Raw genomic sequence first — 23,902 nt, forward strand, 5'->3', positions numbered from 1 at the left:
TTTTTTTATACTTTTACTCCAAATCGCCATGGCAGCTAGCGTGAGGAACAAAACAAATATGGACTCCTGTTTAATAACTGAGCAAAAAAAGCCAGTCATTTGGGCCGGTATCACCGCTCGTCTGAAGGCCGGAACAGACAGGACGGCCCCGGACCAGTAGCTGTATAATGTTGAATAGCAGAAGTAGAAAGAGCAGCTCTATACTAAACAGGAGGGAGGGATGGGAAGCACAGAGGCAGTGACAGAGGGGGCAGAAAGGATAAAAGTGAGAACGGGAGTCATTTGACCTTCCAGCGCCTCCAGAAAATGGACACCCTGTGGGCTATGACTGGGCTTTTTACTCTGAGACACAAATCATGTGAATGGCTTAAAGAGTGAACGCAAGGGGAAACCGAGAGGGCCGATACGTCTCCGCTCATGACATTTTAATAGCGCTCTCCAAATCCGCCAGCACGCACGCACGCACATACACACACACACACACACACACACACACACACACACACACACATCCTACTACCACCATGCCCCCCTCCTCGTCCTCACTAACATTTATCCATCCTCCGTCCTGCATCAGTCAATAGTAGACCCCCGCCCCCCAGCCCCTATGTCCATCTGTCTTGGAGCCAGCTGATCAATTGTTTTTATCATACCGCTGTCAATAAATTGATGGAGGGACCTAGAGAGAGGGAGAAGGGGAGGCCTTGGGGAGACTAGAGGGATGGGTGAGGGCTCGGGGAGATGGGATGGCTACGGTTGACGGGGGAGAGAGGGAGGCAGGAGGGCTGGGGGAGACTGGAGGTGCTAAGGGGGAGAGGGGGGAGAGAGGAGGAAGGGAGAGAGAGGTGAAAAGGGAGGCCTTGGGGAGACTAGAGGGATGGGTGAGGGCTCGGGGAGATGGGATGGCTACGGTTGACGGGGGAGAGAGGGAGGCAGGAGGGATGGGGGAGACGGGGTGATGGAGTGACAAGGGAGCGAGGAGGGGAAGTGTCTCTGGTCATTTAAGGGGTGGCCTCTGGGGCTGCGGGGCTATAAAGGCTAAAGATCTCAACACGGACCGCAGGGACCCCTTGACGTGCGCGAGTGAGCGATGGAACACTTCATTTGTGCTTCATTTGGTGCAGTTTATCGGTTTACTGCGGTGTTTACCGTCGCTCCTACCTCCTACTCTGCCTCTGTGAGCACCTGTAAATGAAGACCGTTAGTCACTTTCAGTATGCGCTCCATTCTGCCTCGTCTCTAGCTGTGAGCTCGGTGTGTGTGTGTGTGTGTGTCTGTGTGTGTGTGTGTGTGTGTGTGTGTGTGTGTTGAGGGGGTGTGTCAACCAATGGCTCACCAACTTTTTCTTGTTTTTTGTTTTCATTCAATTTCCTGTCCAATACCCACACCCTACCATTTCACCACAAACACACACACACACACACACACACACACACACACACACACACACACACACACACACACACACACACCTCTCCAGAGTCAAGACGTGTATGCCGGCTGCAGCGGCGTGCCCCAGGAGAACTTTGCTGAGGTGCTGCTGAGGACGGGCAAGCTGGCTGAGACCAAGACCGAAGGGGGGACCCTGTTCCCAGCCACCGAAGGTAGGCAGCCACTCACGCCTTGATCCATGACCCATGGAACACTATGTTCTCTCACACACTCTCCTCCTCCCCCCTTACCCCGACCCACTCCCCGACATGGCTTTCTCTTTCTACTCTTCCCGCTCCTCTCCTCTCTCTCCCTACTTTGCCTCCTCCTCTTCACGCCCATCCCTCTCGGCTCCTCTCTCTCCTCCCACGTGGCCTTGCTGTCTTCTCCCACTCCGTCACACTCTCCTGTCTTCCCCTCTGCACCCCTATGCTCCTCTCGGATCCTCCATCATGGCCTTCTCCCTTCTCCCCCTTGCCCCTCTATGCTCCTCATGTCCCCGCCATCGTGTCCTTCTCCTGTCTTCCCCACTGCTCCTTTGTGCGCCACTCATCTCCTCCTACATAGCCCTGTCCTCCACTCCTCCTCCTCTGCTCCTCTTCTCTCCTCCTACGCGGCCTACTCCTCCTGATGAAGGATGCTCTCCTCACGTCCTCCCTCTTTGCCCTCTCCTGTCTTCCCCCCTGCTCCTGTCTGCTCCTCCCACACAGCCCTCTCCTCCCCTCCACCTCCTCTGCTCCTCCTGTCTCCCCCTACATGGCCTTCTCCTTGTCTATCCAGCGGGCAAGGCCAAGCGCGGGGGGGGGGGGGGGGGGGAAGGGGGACACGGCGGGGATGAATAGTATCCTATCGATTAATTAGGGTTGCACCATGCGTCCCGCGGCAACGGTAAATAACGAGCTGTCACCGCGGCGATACCGAAGAGATAGCGGCGAGTGCGAGCATCAAGGCTGTGCATTGGGTGACGGATCGCACCTACTCGCCGACATCAATGCGAATACAATAGTGCAGGCGCGGAAACATAACAAACGTACACACACACACATTCACTGGCGTGCACATATACACTGGAGACACGCAAGCATTCACGGACAAACATACTGAAGGCAAAATGCCTGTGCCTGAAGGTTGTTTGTGTGTGTGTGTGTGTGTGTGTGTGTGTGTGTGTGTGTGTGTGTGTGTGTGTGTGTGTGTGGTTTGTCTGTGTGGGTGTGGACATGCGTGTAGGCACAATATGAAATCTCGGATGATTAAACATTCAAGCTCTCTTCCTCTCTCTCCCTCTCTCTCTCCCTGTGTCTCTCTTTGTGTCTCTCTGTCACACATAAACATAGATTAGAACGCACACCTAAACGCCCCTGGCCCTGTCTCTCTCTCTCTCTCTCTCTGTCTGTTTTTCTGTCTGTCTGTCTGTCTGTCTGTCTGTCTGTCTGTCTGTCTGTCTGTCTGTCTGTCTGTCTGTCTGTCTCTTTCCATCTGTCTCTGTCTCTCTCTCTCGCTCTCGTGCGCCGCAGTCCCAGGGGGTATCTCTCCCTCTCTCTCTCTCTCTCTCTCTCTCTCTCTCTCCCTCTCCGTCTCTCTCTCTCTCTCTCTCTCTCTCTCTCTCCCTCTCTCTCTCTCTCTCTCTCTCTCTCCCTCTCCGTCTCTCTCTCTCTCTCTCTCTCTCTCTCTCCCTCTCTCTCTCCCTCTCTCTCCCTCTCGTGCGCCGCAGTCCCAGGGGGTATCTCTCCCTCTCTCTCTCTCCCTCTCTCCCTCTCTCTCTCCCTCTCTCTCTCCCTCTCGTGCGCCACAGTCCCAGGGGGTATCTCTCCCTCTCTCTCTCTCTCTCTCTCCCTCTCTCCCTCTCTCTCTCCCTCTCGTGCGCCGCAGTCCCAGGGGGTATCTCTCCCTCTCTCTCTCTCCCTCTCTCCCTCTCTCTCTCCCTCTCTCTCTCCCTCTTGTGCGCCACAGTCCCAGGGGGTATCTCTCCCTCTCTCTCTCTCTCTCTCTCCCTCTCTCCCTCTCTCTCTCCCTCTCGTGCGCCGCAGTCCCAGGGGGTATCTCTCCCTCTCTCTCTCTCTCTCTCTCCCTCTCTCCCTCTCTCTCTCCCTCTCGTGCGCCGCAGTCCCAGGGGGTATCTCTCCCTCCCCTCCTTTAGAAGTCACCTTCCCAGCGGGGGAGTAAGGGGGCGCTAAGCGTGTGACGTGTCGGAAGGGAGAAAAGACAGCGACGAGTCCGATAGCCACCACCGATTAACGAGCCCGTCGGGGGGCAGCCGCAGAGCCGGCTGTCCTCAAAAACAGACTCCGAAATGGCCTTTAAGAAAATAAATAGATTGATTTAGTTCTCCGTCTTCCCCACCTCCTCCTCCACCTCCTCCCCTTCCTCCACCTGGGCCAGATGAGGTAAAGGTAATTAACGATCAGTAGGGCGCCTCTGCCGAAAAGAGCTGAGTTAGACTTAACATGCACATCTGCGTTCAAGCATGCACGCACACGCGCACACATTCTCTCTCACACACACACACGCACACACATAAACGCCGACACACCTGCTCTCTATCTCTCACTACCGCACACACACGCATGCACATGCACACATTCACACACACCGGCAATGAGAACAAGAAACTGAATGAATTAGACAGGACGGGCAGACAGTGATAGTGGTGCGCTGGGCCGCTGGCAGCCCAGTGTTAATAAGGTGTTGCTCCCATGCCTGTGCAGGTGAAAGAGTAATAAGTCACTGTCAGAGCAGCCCTCTTACAATAGCCCTTATTTACCTGACACACATACACGCAGACACACACACAAATAGCACACTCACAGGTTGCCTAGTGGGGATATGCATGGATATACACACACACACACACACACACACACACACACACACACACACACACACACACACACACACACACACACACACACACACACACACACACACACAGGCTGCCCGGTTGGGGACTTGCATGGGTACGCACATGCACAGATACAACATCAACATAAAGAGCTACAGAGACACCAACAAACACACACACACAAACACTCACACTTAGACATGCATGCACAAACAAATAAACACACACACACAAACCTTCTTGACATGCATATAAATATGCATGTCAATACACAGACAAAAACACAAGTTGCTTTTCCCTGTCTCTGCATCTGTTATATTGTCATTTCACTTGCAGTGTTTCGGTGCCTGAATAATAGACTATCTTGGTTGCTCTGTATTCAACTGCTGTAGCCTAGCTCTGGCCGTAATCGTGAGGTCCATGAAGACAAATGTTAATCCAAACAAGACCTCTACATACAAGGTGGTGTGAATCGGACAGCTGTGTTTTTGTGCCCGTACATATGTGTGTGTGCCTGTGTGTGTGTGTGCCTGTGTGTGTGCCTATGGGCGTTATTTGCATCTCTCTCTTTCTCTCTCTCTCTCTCTCTCTCTCTCTCTCTCTCTCTCTCTCTCTCTCTCTCTCTCTCTCTCTCTCTCTCTCTCTCTCTCTCTCTCTCTCTCTCTCTCTCTCTCTCTCTGTCTTTCTCTTTTTCGTTTGCGGCTCTATAACCCACTGAAAGTGTGAGTTATTTTTCTTTTCTTATTTATTTATTTAATGAATTCAGTTTTAAATTGTGTGTGTTTACCCCGCTGGTAGTTCCTGTCCTGATGGTATCGGCATCTTTAGAGAGGCGTGTAATCAGCTCATTCGGAGGTGTAGCTCAACTCAGCCCTGCAGGGAGGGAGAGAGAGGGAGGGAGGGAGGGAGGGAGGGAGGGAACGGAATGGAATGGGGAAGTGCCTGGTCTCAAATGGGCCTTTTAAAGACTGCATCGACCGCCTCCCCCTCGAAAACTCTCTGAAATATAAAATACACACACACACACACAAACATACACAGCATCGACCTCTAAACATACCTTTTTTAAAACATATAATAAACTACGTATAACACCCCTTGCCCACTGCATCCGTCCGTTGACGGATCTCATTGACTTTGCATGGTGCGATCCCGAAATGCATTGTGGGTCCGTCCGTTCCGTCAGCTCCGTCTCTTGCGTTCAGAAGTTGAGAAAATTGTAACTTTTCAGGCTGCAACGGATCCGTCAGCCAATCAGATCGTGGCTCCTGAGGCAAATACCACTCCCCCATCCGTCAGACACGCCCTCCGTCATCCGTTGACGGACGGATGCAGTGGGCAAGCTGCTTAACTCGGCTTTTCTACACCCATGTCTGTATGCGTGTACGTATGTTTACAGCAGATGCGTCCCAATGTCACCTCTCTCTCTCTCTCTCTCTCTGCCTCTCACTGCCTCTCCCTGGCTTTCTGCTGCTCGATATCACTCTGCCTCTCTCTCTTGCCTTCCGGCTCTCTCTCTTGCCCTCATCTCAGTATCCATGCTCCAGTTTCCCCTGTCTGCTCCATTTGGTTTCAGGCTCTTATCGCCAACAGGGACTTTTGGTCTCCTTAGGTCTGAAACTACAAAGTGATTCAGAATGACTTTTACACTCAGGCCCCACTGTGTTTAATGGTGTCTTTGTGTGCCTGTATGTCTGTGTGTCCGTGTGTCTGTGTGTCTGCGAGCGAGACACAGTGGGCGCTGTGTATATGTTTTATGCATGTGTGCAATTGTCTGGGATGGAGTGGCTGTGTGGGCTTTTCCATCTGTTGTGTTGGTGGGATGACTAATTATATTTTGCAGATGTGTGTGCGTTTGTGGCTGTGTCTGTGTGTGTGTGTTTCTGTTCATTGTTTCTGGCCCTGTGGCCAACGTCTTTGCAGTGGACTATATCCTCCACACCCAAGGCTCTGACTAGACTACAATTCCCATCAGGCATTTCAGCACCGCGGGTCGCCTGGAGTGTTGATGGAAAAATGAGTTCAGTAATCGTGCCCGAGTTGGCAGATCCGAATGATATCTGGTTAGCGGCACTCACAGCGCTGGATCATTGGCCTGAACTGACAAGCTAGGACCAATTAGAGAAGCTGACAATAGGTCGTGATCCGGTCTTCGCTAAATCCAGACGCTCTCGGAATCATTTCTCTTGCAGTGTTTTTTTTTTTGCTGCTTTTAAAGTGCACTTACATGAAGATTTGCACTCATCCAGAAAGCACTTATTAGAAGTGGACATATACACCCACTTTGAATAATGAATGTTTTTTGTTCAACAAACTGACCGAACACAAGCATATATCACAAAGAGGCACACACACACCGCACACCCTCGACTCCCTTCTACTGGCAGGCAGACAGATTTTGAATCACAAGACTCAGGAGGGGTGGTGTTTAATGATGCTTCTTTCTCTGGCTCACAGAGAAGTAGTCTGCTGCAGCTGTTGTCCATATTCACCAACACTGGCTTAAGAACAGGAGGAACTGTTGCTATGTCTGTGATCCCCCATAATTGACTTTTCCCTTTTTGTCTCTGTCTTTGTGTGTGTGTCGCTCTCTCGCTCTCTCGCTCTTTCCCCTTTTCTCTCTCCCTCTCTCTCTTTCTCTCACTCTTGCTCTGTTTGTCACCTTATTTGCCCTCAGTGTTGCTGCAGCTGGCCAATGATGCTTTCCCGAGAGACATGACACTTGCCTTGTCTTATTTACTAGCCTTGCCTCAGGTACGAACACAACCACACACACACACACACACACACACACACACACACACACACACACACACACACACACACACACACACACACACACACACACACACACAAACTACTGAACAACAAATAAAATAAACCTGTTCCTTGTTTGCCCTCAAGTGGTCAGAAATCAATAAAGGCCACTTTAAAAAGAATCCTAGTGTTGCATAAAGTAACACGTACACATAGGATTCATTTGTGGGGCATTTCCAGTAATCCCCAATAAATAAATACAGCAAATCACAAGCAAATCCAGTCCATTAAAAAAAAAAAAAAAAAAAAAAAAGAAAGAATCCAGCACATTCTCTCCAAAATGGAGGGATTCATTACCTGCACTCTCACTGCCGTCCACACAGGTGTTGGATGCTAACAAGTGTTTCGAGAAACAGGCCCACTCCGGGCTGTCCCTGCAGCTGGCAGCCTACTACTACGCCCTGCAGATCTACACCCGTCTGGCACCCTGCTTCAAGGACAAGACCAACGCGCTCTACCAGGTGAGCAGCCAGCACCACGAACACGCGCTTTCAGAGGGCTTTGTTGGTGGCAGGTGTGAGATTTCTGCACGAGAGTGGTCGAGGGATACCCATAGCTGGGATGAAATATAGTATTTGTTTCTATATTTATATATATGCTCTTTATCGTCAAAGGTAATCCTTCTTAGGAGGAGCATTGGCTTATCGCCTTCACCCTTACCGTAGACCCCTACCACACGGGTAAGGCAACACAGTCTTTCATCTCTTTCTGCCCTTTTCATTTCAGGCTCTTTGCTCCTCTGTCCGCAACAGCGGTTCGCACAAAGTACCTGATACTTGTTTACTGCTCTCACAGATTATTTTCTGGTGTTGCCGAAGTGAAAAGGAAAAAAACTATCCAATTTTAGAAGTGTGTTGGACATTGAGAAAATGCCTTCTTTCTCTGGCGCTGTTATACATCGACATTAAAAAACTGCTGTTTTTTCCTTGTCTTTCTACCTCGGCCCATTACACTAAGGATCATGTGTGCACATTTAACATTTTCGTTGACACACAACGGTTGCCCCGTTTCACTCGCCTCTTTTTTTCTACTTCCTAGCTTGGATTGTTCTGTGGTACAGCCTTTCTATCGACAAAATACAGTCCAACTCGCCCCAATTCTGTGGTGATGCTATGCTTAACAACCGCAGAGTCTATTGACGTCATTTGACATGAACATTTAGGGAACATGACTCACTGTGGTGGCTAAAGCTGTGGAACCAGACTCCTAGCTTCAGCCTGCAGTGGAAACGCTGTTGTTTTATTCTGGATGGTTGTAGTTGTGTTATGTTTTTACTACTACGTTGATAACAGCTGTGCCCGCCCCTCCCCGGGGACACTGGCCATTAAACACAGCTTGACCAAACTCAGGTTGCACGTCCAATTTAGCAGCCGGCCCAGTTGTCAGCCCTGGCCGCTGCAGCCTGTACACATGTAGGAACAATAGCCATTTTTACAGCCCTCATCCTGTTGAGCTGGCTGGTGGCTGGCACAGCGAACCTAAGGCGTCCCCTCTGAGCCACACTAAGTCTTCAGAGGGGGAAGGGAACAGAAGGAGAGAGTGTGAGGGAGGGAAAGAAAAAGTTCTATAGCTGAGAGGCAGGGACGGAGTCGGAGCGGTGGTGGTGGTGGTGGAGGTGGTGGCGTTGGGTGAGGTGGAGGTGGTGGTGGCGGCAAAGGATGGATGGGATGTAAGGTCGGGCTAGGTTGAGAAGGAGTGGAGGTGGGGGGGGGGAAATGGGTCTGACCTTTTCCTTGAGTGGACGGTGGCTCTCGTGGGCTTTCGTCCAGGTGGAGGGAAATAATGAAATAAAGAGGCAAGGTACTGGCAGAGGAGACGGCGGTGGATAAGTGTGTCCCTGCTGACACACGAGGTCAGCACCGTACACACACACGAGAATACACATGGCCACTAACACACTGCAGTGTGCACTCACCTTGCCACACATACATACACACACACACACCGACACACACCGACCATCACCATACACATTGTTCTGCATCATAATGAATAGAATCATACCCCAGACTCATACATGAAGCAAAGTTCACCGTTTTGAAGGGACTACAAATTAAACTCTTTCCCATCTGCACCTGGCTGAACTTTTCTTTTCTTCTTTTATTTCCATGTTCCATTTTGTCTTTGGCACACTCCACCACCATCATTACCACCACCTCCACCACCACCACCACTACCCTGTCAACCACCCAATTCCCTCAGTTTTTAACATTTAGTTTATTTGGGTCTTTTAAACCAAAAAATGGGAATCAGTTTGACACCATCTCCCTCCGTCTCGCTCTCTCTCCATCTCTCTCCCTCTCTCACTCTCACTCTCTCTCCTGCTCTGTCCATGAGCCTCTCGCCCCTCTCCACACCTCATCCCTGTTTATGTTCATGTTTCTGTATAGGCCTGTCTCCCTGTTGTTTCCCTGTTGTCTGTTTGATCTGGGGCCCCCTCATCCTCTATGCTATCTTCACTCTGCAATACTTGATGTGTTTTTTCCTTGGGCTTTTCTCTAGCAGTCCCTTTCACTTATCTCCTAAGGCCCCACATTGTATGGCATGTGATATTTAATTTCAGATAAGTGTGTGTGTGTGTGTGCGTGTGTCTTTGCATTCATCTCCATCCCCAGAACTAAGGACGTGATGCTTTCCGCTTCATCTAAGACCACATAAGAACATTATCCTCTGCCAAGTCTGCGCCTATATATGTGGTACATGTGTCTTTAATCCGTGTGTGTGTGTGTGTGTGTGTGTGTGTGTGTGTTTTTGGGGAAAATGTGATTGTATTAATTTGGCGTCAGTTTGTATGCCAATGATTGTAAATGAACATGGTTTGCTGTACACAAGTGTGCATAGCAACAGTTTGTGTGCGTGTGTGCGTGTGTGTGCACGCATGTCTGTGTTTGTGAGCATGCGTGTGCATGCATGTCTGTGTGCGCCACACCTCTGTCTGTTTATGCACGTCTGTGTGTCTGTATGTGTGTGAAGGGGCGACATGTGTCCCTGCCTGGGGGTGTGTGTGTGTGTGTGAGTAGAGAGTGGGCGGGCGGTCGTCCTACCGTCTAAATGGGTCTCTTCCCTCTCCGCTCGCTTGGAGAGCTGCGGCACTCGGCAGCTCTCACCGTCGCCTCCGTTCCCCCAGCCACTGTTGCATATCATTACATCAACGGCGGCTGCCGCGTGACAGAGACAGGGCGGCAGCCAATGCCAGCCCGTCTTTCGGTGGCAAACAGGGGGCACGTCTACCCCGCAGGTTTGGGCTGAAAGTGTTTGTCACGGTGCTTGAAAGTAAAGATTCGTGAAATGCGCCAAGTGGCGGTGTAGGTGTTGTCGCTGGAACTAAGGCTGGCGGAAATTTATATTCTACGAAAAAGAAATGTTTCTGTAAAATGTTATCTCAGGAGGTAGAAAATAAATTAAATAAATATCTGGCACGGATAACATTCCTTTATGAGAAGCTATTTTGAACCGAAGTTTGTCGTTGTTTGTATAGGTTTGATATTAAAGGTTCCGTAACTAAATTTTTTTAGATTTTTCCCTAACTAAAGCCTTGTATTTTAGTTTAACAAAGAACTATTGTGTTCTCTGTTTTTCCATATGATGTCCATACTGACAAAAAATGGCAACAGGTAAATTGCAGCCTTGCGTCACATAGCGCCGTTTTTTCTTGGACGTAGGTTTGATTCCGGGCCCAGTAGGAACTGGCCTGGAAGTGAGAACTGATGATCTCTTCTATTGACATGAAAATCCTCCTGGTACTCTTGTTTCATCCCACCTATAAAGAAATCCATGGTGGACTAAATGTAGACTCCACATTAGCCATTAGTCGTGTGGGTGTGTATGACCCAGTGGAAAGGAGCAGAGGGCGGGGAATGTGTGTGGGGGCCTGTGATTGACTGGCACCCTGTCCAGCGGTATCTTTGAGCATCTGCCCGCTTTTAGCACCTCATTCTGGGAAGAGCTCCAGATGGACAGCCTTCCAATGCATTTAACTCCTCCTCTTCTCCGTCCTCTTCCTCTTCTTCTACCTCCTTTCCCCTAAAACGATTATGCCCCTCTGGCGTTGCTAACCTCTTCAAGCACGCTGGGCTACATCTGGGATTGATGATGCAGTGACTGGTTTTCAGTTATCCCCCGAAGGCATAATGAGCCGATCCTCATCTCTGTGCCGCTGGAAGTTTTCATTATGTCCACTAAAGTGCTTGTTGGCGAACTAGAGTCTCCGCTTAGCATAATTGTTTTCGCACTAGTGGTGTTTTCACAATACTGGGCATTTGACGTATTTGTTTGTGGGAGTGCCAATGTCAACTTGTTTAATTGTATTTGTATGTATTTATTTTTAATGTGTGTTTGTGTGTGTCTGTGTGTGTGTGTGTGCGTGCATGTGTGATTGTAACAGTCAAAAGGCAGTGTGCTTAGTGGAGAGTCTGCGATGTTCACTCACCATTTATCTTCGCCTGCAGGCACCATTCTTGCTGCGAGAACACTATTGATCACTCAGTAAAACACATATACACACACACACACACTCAAACGTAACAACAAAATACACGCACGCACCATTACTACAAATATAACCATACAGTATTTTCTCATAGAAACCCATGCAGTTTTCTTTTTAACATCACATTTTAACAATGTATTCTATGATCAAAGGCCTGAAATCAATTACGGTGGAGATACTCCAACATAATAACATAGATTAAAGCTGTGAATTACGACTCTCCGAGGCAGGCACAAAGATTTATACTTCATACAATGTCTGATTCACCCTCTACTCTATTTCCTAGGCTTTGGGTTTGTGATGAGAGTCTCAAAGCAGAAATGACACTCCCTAAGGGTGAAATTAAGTTGGCGTCGCCACCATCATCGGATACGGAATCCAGGGAGGCATGTGCATCGCAATAATGTCTGCGTAAGATAATACGCTGCGTCAACATGAGCAATAAGCACCAATTAAAAATTGAATAAAACTTGCATATTAGCTCTGTTTAGCTCCAGTTGTAACAGTGAAAGACGACGGTGCAGATCCGTTCCTCAACAGCCGCCACCGATTTGTTTTTGAATCGTTTCTGTACAGTCGATGGGATAAATATTTTAACGAAACATTAATTTCTGCTTCGCACTGCTATCACTCATCGCCATTGGATGAATCATCACAACAAACATTGCAGTGAAGCTATTCAGCCTAAATCCTTCCCTTGTATTACGTGGCCTCCCTCCCCCCCACCCCCTCGAAGCTGTTTAACTCGGCTCCACACCGGAAGAAATAATCAACCAGTGGAAGTGGGTTTCTTTGGAACAGGTGACACATGGGTCACAAATTGCCCTGTCTGGTAAAAAGAGAGGAGTTTTGTAAAGTGCAGCAGTTCCATTATTTGTTCCCTCAGCACCAAAGCGTTCCAACATGTGTTTGATTTGTCAAAAAGAGGTCCCTGAACCGTGGTTGAATGGGCATTGCACTGTTGATACGATTGTGTGCGTGCGTGCGTTGTAGAGGTCGGGGAGAGCTCCACGGCGCTCTTCTTAAGTTAATAATCCAAACTCCCAATACTATACGTTTAATGTTAACAGCTAGCATTGACAACCCATTGACACAGGCCTTTATTGACATTCAGTAGCAGCTGTTTCCAGCTTCACAGATAATTCAGTATTGCTGGAGGTACGCCAACATGACAAGGACGTGATGTCCCTGGAGCTAACGCTGTAAGCGCTAGTAGATAATGAAACAGATAAAAAAATAAATAGTTCTATACGAGTGTATATATATGTATGATAATTATACTCAAAATGGGTATCATTACACTGCGTGTGTTCTATATTCTACCATGGTATCCCGCCATCGTTATGTTTGTTCTCACCTACAATGCACCATGCGAGGGGCAATTGAGAAAACCATCGCCCGCATTCATTGGTTAATTTCATGCAGGTGTACACAATTTGCAGTGAGCTGCAGCTAATAAGGCGGCTGACTGTATAGCCCGGTGTAATACTACTTAGTAAGAGTATATTTCCCTTGATAGGGTTGGTTTGCCGAGAGAGAAGGGGAGACCTGGAGATGGAGAGATAGAGAGAGAAAGAGAGAGAAGGGGAGACCAGGAGATGGAGAGATAGAGAGAGAGAATTGTGGTTGAATTTGAATTGTGTGTGCAAATATTGGATTTGAGTAGGGCCAGTCGTTTTATTTCAATTATCACCTGATTAATATGAGGGAAAAGGTTGAGTTAGAAAAAAGCAGAGGAAGCATCAGTTGTTTGTGTTTGTTTACACTGCACGATCTCGGGAAAAATCATTAAGATAGGCATCTGGGTTTGCACCGTTGAAAATAAGCGAGGATGGGAAGGGAAATTGTTTCTGAAAGTGGAGGGAGCAGCAGGGAATGTCTGGAAAAAGAGGACAGCGCTCACAGCATTTTTCATTTGAAATGAGCCAATTGAATGTTGGATCTAGTGTATCGTGAGGGGGGAGAGGGTGAGATTGGTATGTCGAGAAGAAAGGGAACAAGCAGGGGCCTTGTGGAAGGATGGATGAAAAATGAAATACAGGAAGTAAAGGAGGGATGGACAGAAAGTCCAAGACGATTATTGAATCATAAAAGGGTCATTTTGATAGGATACTGCTGCCAGGCAGATCAAGCCCAAGCAGACGTCATGTTCTCTTCGTCCTTCCTCCTTTTCCTGTCACATGGTGCCAGCATCATGAAGTACCTCCTCTTCTCTTACCCTTTCACATCTACACACACGCACACACGCAAACACGCACACTCTTTTAACTGCCTTTGCAACTCTCTGTTCTTCGACTCTCACTTTCTTTTTTGTTCTTCTTCGTGTGTGTGTGTGTGTGTGTGTGTGTGTGTGTGTGTGTGTGTGTGTGTGTTTTGGTTCTCTTGTCTCCTGCTCTCCATTGTCCTGTCTTTGAACCACAAAGCTGACGGCAACATTGTCATTGGGATGCTATCGAAAGCAAAGTCACATAACTAGCCATAATTACCTTATGCAAATCAGATCAACAAAAGAATGACCTGTCTTATCATACTGGGCGACAGCCAGTACGAAGCGGGAGTCAACAAGAGAAGCTGGTTTAATTAGAACCGGGCTGGGCATAGTCTTTCCAGCTTTCGCGGCGCTTGTCACATTCTTAATCATAAACGCATCCATCAGCTAATTCCCTATGGCCTGAGCCAATGTGGTAATTACACTTCCTGATATATTTGTGCATATCTTTATAAAAAGTATAAAGGATAAAAAATAAAAAAAAGGATTTATAAGGTGTGCTTGAACATGAGGAAATTTCCTGATTAAACTCTGTTTGCCACTCTCAAATATACCTGGATCCCTGAAATCCTCCATTTATATTCCGGGTTAGCCTTTTGCATTTGTCATTTTGTCTGTTGCTATTTAAAGTAATACTTTAAAGTCCTTTGAAGTTCTAGATGCAGACTGTGTGCGGTACTCACTGGTGTACCACACATGTCAATTTAGCCGTCAATTTCCAACCTTGGAAGAAAAAAAAAATCATGGAGCAAAAAGGCTTGTCAGTCAAATATATTTATGCTATCCAGTACCAAGCAAATAATGATTCAATAACATAAATAAATTCCAAATGACAATTTGAACGTAGCAAAAATAACAAATGAATAATTGTCTAGATTTTAATGATGGTGTCCCAGATTCGTTTATTTCAGATTTTCCTACTTGAAATGTGTTTCCTTTAAGGAAGTAAAAGATTGCAAGAAACACTAGCCTAAAGCTACCAGCTGTCTCATAAAGCTACCAGCAGTCTTCATAATGTTTTTCTTCTTCTTCACAGGTGGACCCCAAGGAACTGATTCGATTGGTCACAAAGCACGTGTCACAGCGCTCCGATTGGCCAGAGGATCTCGGTGACATGATAGGCCAGCTGCTAGTGTACAATGAGCGTATGACAGACTTCACCCAGGCCCAGGTGTTACAAGGTCTTGGCAGGGGCGTGGACGTTCAGCGATTCAGCTCCGACTCAGAGTACAAGAAGGCCACCATCTTGGGACTTGCTGAGTGAGTAGAAACTCACTCTCATCACCAGATTGGTTTCAGACCGGCCAGGACACACACTGTCGCTTGGCCGGTGATGAATACATTACATATTAAAAAATTGTATTAAAGGTGCGGTAGGTAAGCTTCAAGGGCCAGCGTTCGAGAGAGCCCCTTTGGTAAGTGCATGGGAAGTGTACGGTAATTTAAATGATCAAATTATTCTAATTTGAGTGTTATCTGTTAGAAGTGCCATAGTCATTTGCCAGCTATAAGTGAGTGAAGTGCTCTGTGAGAGTATCTGTTCTGGTTGGCTGTCGTCTATATAAGACTTGGATTTAAGAACACACCGATGATGTGATCTGGCCAATCAGGGCATCTCTTCCCTTATTGGTTCTGGAAAGCAATCTTGCTTGCTGTTCACATTTGTGTACACAGTGCTATCATCTCAATGAGGGAGAAACATAGGGAGGGTGGGTGCAGAGAGGGAGTCTAGCCCTCTTCTGCTCTTTCTGCCTCAACCATCCAATCGTACCCAAAGCAGCTTTGATGCGAGTAAAGAAATACCTCCAAAGGCCTTCAAAAGCATAATAAATCCATCCCGGAAATTGTATATGAGTATACGTGTATGCGTTTCAAAGAGATCCACATGGTAGCCGTAACTAATATTAACTTCGCCTCCCCCTGTTCAAAGATGCCAACGTCGACATTCACAATCACAATGGCGTAAAATACATCTGCTAAACCAACATACTTCCAGCTTTATTGACAAAGTGGCATTGCAACCCTGATTCATGGCAACGAGGACAGATGCATGACTTATTTCACCGTAGCTTTTTCCATCCCATCGGCGGGCCGTGGGTGGTGATCGCCGCCTGAGATTGATCAATGAGTAGCCTTCAGGAACCTGGTGTCACCGCGTTCTCTCCACGGGGGGGTTGGGGAAAATACTTTGTACACTTCGTCACCTCTAATATTCAGCATGTAATTGAAAGGAAATGTGGTGTTTTCTTCCCTGTTCCCTTTGTGTGTGTGTCTGTGTGTCTGTGTGTCCGTGTGTCCGCGTGCCCAGGACCCTGGATGACGCGGTGTACAGGATCTCTCTGTCACTGGCTCAGCGCTACAGTGTCCCCCTGTGGGAGGTCTGCATGACTCACCTGGAGTTCCTCTTCACAGATAGCGGGTATGCATGCACACACCCATACGCAAGCATACAAAAACACACAAAAAAAATGCTTTTACAAACACACTCACACACACATACACACACACCCCATGGAATGTATGGTGGATGGATACACAGACACATACACATGCAACCATACATGCATACGTACATACATAACTAAGACTCAAAAGTACTCATTCTCACTGGCGCACACACGTTCAAAGGTCATTGAGTCATGGCTTATGTTATGCCATTTTTTCAGAAGCTTCAGTGATGAAGCTGACTAGGTATGATGGTTGTGAACCTTGATAGTGTCTATTTTCCAGTCAAAAGAAATGGGAATCCCTTTGATTTCCACATGTCATCGTCTCTCATGTACTATTTAAGTATATTATGATCCACCCCCTGCGACAGCTGTACCTAAATCCTAGCGGATTGCCTTGGATGTCCTGTCTGTTGATCTGGTTGGTTTTGTGCAGTAAAACACACTCTCTCTCTGGTGATGACTGGTCTCCTCGGTGCACTCAAACTTCAATTCCTTTCTCCTGTTCAATCACAGTGCGATAACCCAGAAGGATTTCCTTTTTTTTTAAATGGGACACGAACAGACAGCCATAGAGTCTCCCTCTTCTGTCTCGTAGTGTTTGGGTGTTTGTGCGTTTTTTTCTTCCATCTTTTTGGTGTTCAGAGAGAAAGGGAAGCGTGTCTCACGCAAATGGAAGCACTGCCTCCGTGAATTACGACAAAGTCTGCCACATAAAAGCCACACGTTGAACAGCCAAGAGTAAATCAAACATGTTGACTGGGTGTGCGTGCTTGTGTGGATGTGCATTTGCGTGCGTGCGTATGTGTAAGCGCGTGTGCGCGGCGTTCTATTTCCATAATTTATTTGCTCTCTCGAACTCCATAGCTGCGGATCACACCAGCCCTGCACCTTGTTTTAATGGAGCACCTTCTCAGCAGAGGCGAAGGGGCGTGTGTGTGTGAGCACGCGTACGTGTGTGCGATCGCCGTAAATATTGCGCTGTCGCTGACCCGCGGAATTCTGATGTAGGGAAATGCTCTACGGGATCCACTTACCGATAAATGACATCGGCGTGCTTCCCGACGCTCCGCGTTGGAGACTAGCTGTTGTATATGGATCCTGTGCATCCGTGTATGCGTGTGTGAGTGTTTCGTGCGCATAATAGTGCTGCACGCCACTGAATATCCCCCTGGGTTATGGTAAACAAGTGAAGACTGATGTCCGTAATCCCTGGCGGTCACTGAGCTCGGGGAAATGAGCACACACCACTGTGTCAATTAGCATTCAAAGATACATTTATATACAGTCTATGGGTATGTGCATATATGCATGTTCAATTATCCATTCATATTTTTTCATGACATTTGTCATTGTCAGATATATGGACAGAATAATGTGTGTGGGGGCAATGTGGCCAGTGATGTTCCGGCATGCAGAAATGGAGGAATGCACCCAAATGACAGGAGGACCTGAAAGGGGCCGGTCCCTGTGCGTGTGCATTGTCATAAGGTCAGGGGAGAAAAGGGAGATGAAATAACCGAGAAAGGTAGTCGTTATGTAGAAGAGTAGATAACGAGTGGACAAAGCTGCGAAACAGAGAGTGGGTCGGGGGCGCTGTGGAGGTGTCGGGCCGGTCGCTGGGGGTGATGGATGAAGGGACATAGGGGTATCTCTGAGACAGTCCTATTAACACTGAATAAACGCTTTAGTGGGAATCAATGCTCTGCTAATGACCGCCATCACCAGCCGTCCCTCTGCCTGGGTCTCATTTCCTGTGTGTGTGTGTGTGTGTATGTGTGTTTGTGTGTTGATGTGTGTGTGTGTGTGTGTGTGTATTAAGCATACCACTGTGCAGTGTGTGTGTCCTTTTCTAATCATGCACCTGAGATGTGTTTTTGTCTGCTAGTGTGTTTGTGTTGTGTGTTGTTTAAGAGCTTTACAGCTGTGTTGAAGGTGTGTGGGGGGGGGGGGGGGGGTTGTGCATAATTAAAGATGTACATTCCAGGATGTCTTCTTTGATGACATGTTTTTAAAATTTTCACTGACATTTAGCCGACAGCTGTGGAAGCGTTTCAATGGCTGACCTAAAAATGGAAGAACGCGTGTCAACATGGCTTAGTCATACGGCTGGCGGTCAGATAGTCTCTCCTTTGATTGGCCCTCGTGCCTTCAAACCGGCTCTCTCCTTGGCTCTGAACATGACACATAGAGTATCATGTGGATGGTATGAAATGGCAAATGGATGTCGCCAGGTGGATTGAAGATCTTTGTGTGTGTTCACCTCCACGCACGCGCAGAAGCACACAGGCACAAATTCACACACACACAGGCACAAATCCATACACACACAGGCACAAATCCACACACACACAGACACACAAACACACACAGACACACACTCACACACTATCCTTGTAATAGACAAAAGACTCACACACTATCCTTGTAATAGACAAAAGACGTACTGGCATACTGAATAATATTACAACAACATGCAAACACAGTACAAACAACAACATGCCAAATTACTGCTGATGCCCCCCTCCACCCGTAACCCACCCCTCTCCTCCGGTTAAATTCCATCTGTCTGGTTGCCATGGGGATTGAATATGGCTCTAAGTTCCAGAAGACTATGAATCTGTTTGGGTTGGGGAGCCTCCGCACGCGATAAACAACAAACAGAATATGCTCACACCGCCTAGAAAGACGAGGGGGCCCTGAAGGAGAGAACGAGAGGCGGGCGGGCGAACGAGCCCACACAGTAGTGAAGTGCTGCGTGTTTTTGCCAGCCTTCAACTAAACAATGATCAGTGTGTGTCACAAGCCGTCTATTCATATTTAAGCGAGGATATGTATTGCACAAATAGAGGATTAGCCGGGGGGGGGGGGGGCTGTACTGGCCCCTGACCAGTACCGGCACAATGGGAGACACACAGCTGTGTACTACGGTAAGTCAATATAACAAAGACCCAGACAATGACATTGGGAAGCAGTGCGTTACACGCCATTCATGGAGAGAGAGAGAGAGAGAGAGAGGGAGAGAGAGAGAGCGCAGTTGACACTTCCTGTCGTTAAGCGAGGGACGGCACACCTCGGCAGAATGAAGACAGCAGCGTCTGTGCATAGACAGACTTCTGCATAAACACACATGCGTGTGTGTGTGTTTGCACGTGTGTGTTTGCATGTGTGCGCTCTTAGACAAACACTGTAATTACCCCCTGCGTGCTCCTAACCTCACCAAATCTGTCGATCACTCGGGACTCAGACGACAACACAATCTCCTCAACGCGGCCCCGCAGGCTCCTTGCGTTCACGTAACGCACACACACCTGATGTTTCGGCGGGAAGATAAAAAGCGACAGTCGTTAGGATGAATTTCTCTGCGTCGGGGAAACCCCCAATCGTGGAGGAGATTAGTTGGTGTTTAAGCGCCATTGTTGTGGAGTCGCATCCAGCACCGCCGCAGGCTGTCTCTTTTTCATTAGCAGGAAGCTCGGAGCTCGTTCCACAGGGGGGAGCCGGGAGGAAGCACTGTCCTCTTTGATATACATTTAGTCTGACGGATAAACATGCAAACAAAGAAACAAAGAATGAGAAAATGGCTCTTTTTCCTTCCTGTGTTTTTTGCCTTGTTTCTTTTTCCACCTCGTTTTTCTGTCTGGGGTTTATACATGCCGCTGTGGCGTCTAGTTTGTTTTGGTTGTTTTTCTTCTCTCTCTCTCACTCTCGCTCGTCCCCCTCGACCACCCGCTGTCACCGCTTTTCGGTCTTGGCAGATCCCCCGAGGGCCGGGGCGTTTGAGACGCGTCACACAGCCCCCCGGCGACCAACCTTCGCCAGTCCCAGCAAATAACTATTTGTGTTCAGACATTGACTTTTCCGTCACCACCCCGCCACTCTGTCAAGAGGCCGAGGCCTCACGTACTCCAACAATCTCCCCCTGTGTTTATTTTCTACATTATATATTTATTTGAGTTGTAGACTGATTGATCGTCGCAGCCATCTCATAAAAGAAACAAAAAACAAAATCGAATTAACCTCCCCTCTCTCCCCCTCTCTCCCTCTCCCTCTCTCCCTCCCTCCCGCCACATCCATCTCTCCCCCGGCCTCCCAGCCTCGCCACCAAGGACATCGAGACACGCAGTGAGTCGCTGGGTCTGTTCTCCACCCTGAAGCTGGATCCCCAGGCCTTCCAGGGACACATGTCCAAGTACGTGCTGCCCAGCGTGGAGGGCACCGACCTGGGCCGCCTGCTCTACTACTACACCCTGCTGGAGGCCTCAGGGTGCGGGCCCCACGTCGCGGCCCAGATCAAGCCAGTCACGCACATCAAGCTGCTCAAGAAGCTACGGGCCATCGCCAACGGTGAGCTGGATGGCTTAAGCCCTGGTTTTTATTTTCTGGATCCTGTTTTGTTTTTTACCCGTGAACGTTTGAGAGGATCGATGAGCAGGTTGATGGATGAACCGGGATGTTTGTCCCTATTTACTTTTGCATAATACTACTGATTATGTACATCACATTAGTTTAATTCATTAATTAATTACATTTAAATGTAGTGTGCAACTATATTTAACTCAGACTGTTTCAAATCATCTTTATAAACGAAACATGGCAAAATCATGTCTACAGTTTATCTTTTTTACCTACATCTAAGGACTTCCTTAAAGGAATAATTGTTTTAAATACATTTCCAAACAAACCAATGAATTGCTTTTGAGTGGGATATAGTTTGTGCAGTATATCTTCTTTCAAGTTTTCTTGCGTCGGTTTAATTAAGTTTTGAATCCATTCAGCCTGCAATGACACACACACACACACACAGACACAAACACACAGACACACAAAAACACAGACACAAACCCATCAACCCTCCCACCCACACACACACACATAAACAGAGACAATCAGTAACCCTGGCAGCTGTGTTAACCTCTGCACAGGTTACACAAACAACCCCAAATTACAGTGACAGCGACGCAGACACACAACTCTATATTTTTGGTGTTTTGTGAAGATTGTCACGACCGCTGAAGTGTGTGTGTGTGTGTGTGTGTGTGCGAGTGCGTCGCGATCAAGGTTTTATTTTTTTCCCTGAGCCGTGCCACCAGGTGGATGCAGGTGGTGTCACTTCTCGGTGAAGTTCAGTAAAGGTCGCCAGGATGTCGGCCGAGCTTTCACGCCTCACTTCCTCCTTCCGCCTGAGATAACGCCAGACCTTTTACCACTGACACATGTCCCTGTTTAACAAGCACACACAGACACGCACACACACAAAAACACGCACACGCACACCAAGGAACTCACTCACGCATGCACGCAAACACACAAACCCATGCAAGCATGCACACACACACGCAAGCACTCACCCACAAACCAACATGCAGGTAGCATTGCATGCAAGCACACATGCGCACACAGGCACAAACACACAAGCACGCAGATAAATATGTTCAAGCACACCTTATAAAGTAAGTTGTATCGCTTTTGAGAGTATATAGCATAGTTATCACTTAAACTCACACACTTCACAAATTATACACTGTCAAAAGCTGTCAACACGCCTCCACACTGACGTTGAATGCCTTTTCACACCAACACATACATTTGGCTTCAGTTAAAGACATGAACAAACTTTTAAAGTCACACATTGCCGATTGCTCCCATTGGATTAATCTACACACACACACACACACACACACACACACACACACACACACACACACATACATACACAAACACACACAGACACATATAAACTGTTCCCCAGTTAACTTTCCCACATTCTGCTCGTTCAGTCTCCGTTCTCAGCTTGAAACAGAGCAATAAAAACACTTCTCGCATTCTTACAGATTATGCGCGGCGCTCACCTGACTCTACCTACACAAGTGTTGCCGACGTTTGCACCAGAAGAGAATAGAGCAGAGACAGACGCCGTCTGCCAGAGGATGTCAGCTGACCGTCTGAGAGCTAGGGGGCCCAGACGTCTAGTTTCTCGAGAACACGCAGGCTCTCGAAAGAAGAGATGTAGAGAGAGCGAGAGAGAAAAAAAAAAATGTACACGGAAAGGATCACTGAAGCCTTGTTTACTGTTACTGTGTCCATTTGCATGTGTGTGTTTGTGTGTGTGTGTGGCAAAAATGTGGCCATGTATTTTGTGTGTTAGTGTGTGTATGTTTGGGTGAGAGATGGACACAGTGCACTGTGTTGTTGACGGAGCCCTCCTAGGAAGGACTGAAATATTTAAATATATTTATACGCCAGATGGGCTGGGATCCACACACACACTCAAACACTCATACACACAAGCACACACGCACTCACACACGCACAGACCTCTCTCTGCTAGTGCAACCTCCGTGGCCATATGCATCAACACAAGCATTGTTTTGCATTGGAATAATTTCCCCTCCATTTTATGTCTGGCCTGTATTAGCTCTATTACCTCAAACCCACAGGCCTTCAGTAAGCCATTATTTGTCAACTCTTCCAATAGGGATCAATAATTAACATGATATCCGGCGCCTCTTGTTACAGCTTAACTGTATATTGTCCCACTTGGGAGAAGGGGATTGCTTAGAGCATTGCGTGGCAGCTTGCAGGTCAAGCTACTCTATGGCAATAACGTTTACCTTGCCATCTGGATAGCTGTTCCAATATTTACAGCTCTGGATTTAATACGTTATTCCTTGTCCTTCTGAGGGCAAACGTGTGTCTGAACGCTGTCCAGGCCTACTGCATATGCTGAATAACATAGTATTAAAAATGTTACACTTAGAGCTAAAGGTTGCAAAACGGCTCAACACATTTGCACCCCATTCCCATCCTCATTTCCACCACCTTTGGATGATGTTTCCCTTCAGTTTCTGTGAATCTACGCCATCATCTTGACCCTAACCTGCAACGATTGCCTCTCCCCGCCAGGGCTGGACTACCGCAAGCTGACGGACGAGACCTCGGACCCCCTGGCGGTCCTGCAACCGGTCCTGACCAGTCAGAACGTGCTGAACATCTCCAAGCTGGTCAGCCAGCTGCCGCTGCCCGGCGAGGCCGGGGCCACCGTCTCGCCCAGCGCCGTGCACGCCGTCTGGCTCAGCAAGGTCTTCTGGAAGGGGGACCCCCAGCTCCTGAAGAGACCCCCGCAGGGGGACCAGGACTACCTCCACGCCTACGACACCTGCGCCAAATACCTGGACAGGCTGTCCCCGGCAGACGCCGTCCACTTCCTGGATGGGATCACCTTCTCGCCGGAGGCGGCCAATCAGGTGAGAGCTTTGTGAGCCCATCCCTCATTCTTGGTGTCAAACTTTTACTTTTAGTTTTTGAAAAGTTTTTCGGTGTCAGGCGGTGTGAGATTGTTGGGTGATGGAGCGTGGTGCTCAGACAGCTACGTGAGGGGTTGGATACAGCAGAGCACACTGAGGGCTTGGTTTTCCATCATTGGCTGCGACCGGGCCGGCGGGAGAGAGGCACAACAGACAGGGTATAATTGCAGCACAGAAGGTAGCTAGCCGGGGGCGGCGGAAGGGAGCGGATTCATAGCACCGTTGAGGGAAAGGCTTGTGGGGATTTCCACCCTCTAAATCACACTGCTGCATTGAGCTCTCTCTCTCTCTCTCTCTCTCTCT

The 23,902-nt window shown here is 48.1% G+C and overlaps 1 protein-coding gene across 1 annotated transcript in view; it reads left to right on the forward strand.

Moving 5' to 3' along the window:
- Nucleotides 1-23,902, forward strand: part of nbas (NBAS subunit of NRZ tethering complex) — a 141,001-nt gene that overhangs the window by 60,835 nt on the left and 56,264 nt on the right. Inside the window, 7 exon segments of the mRNA XM_079753356.1 lie at nucleotides 1,481-1,604; nucleotides 6,948-7,024; nucleotides 7,411-7,548; nucleotides 14,882-15,105; nucleotides 16,154-16,264; nucleotides 20,389-20,639; nucleotides 23,199-23,539. Of these exon segments, the coding sequence (XP_079609482.1) occupies nucleotides 1,481-1,604; nucleotides 6,948-7,024; nucleotides 7,411-7,548; nucleotides 14,882-15,105; nucleotides 16,154-16,264; nucleotides 20,389-20,639; nucleotides 23,199-23,539 (1,266 nt within the window).

This window comes from Pollachius pollachius (assembly GCF_949987615.1).
Source record: "Pollachius pollachius genome assembly, chromosome: 16".
Lineage (NCBI taxonomy): Eukaryota > Metazoa > Chordata > Actinopteri > Gadiformes > Gadidae > Pollachius > Pollachius pollachius.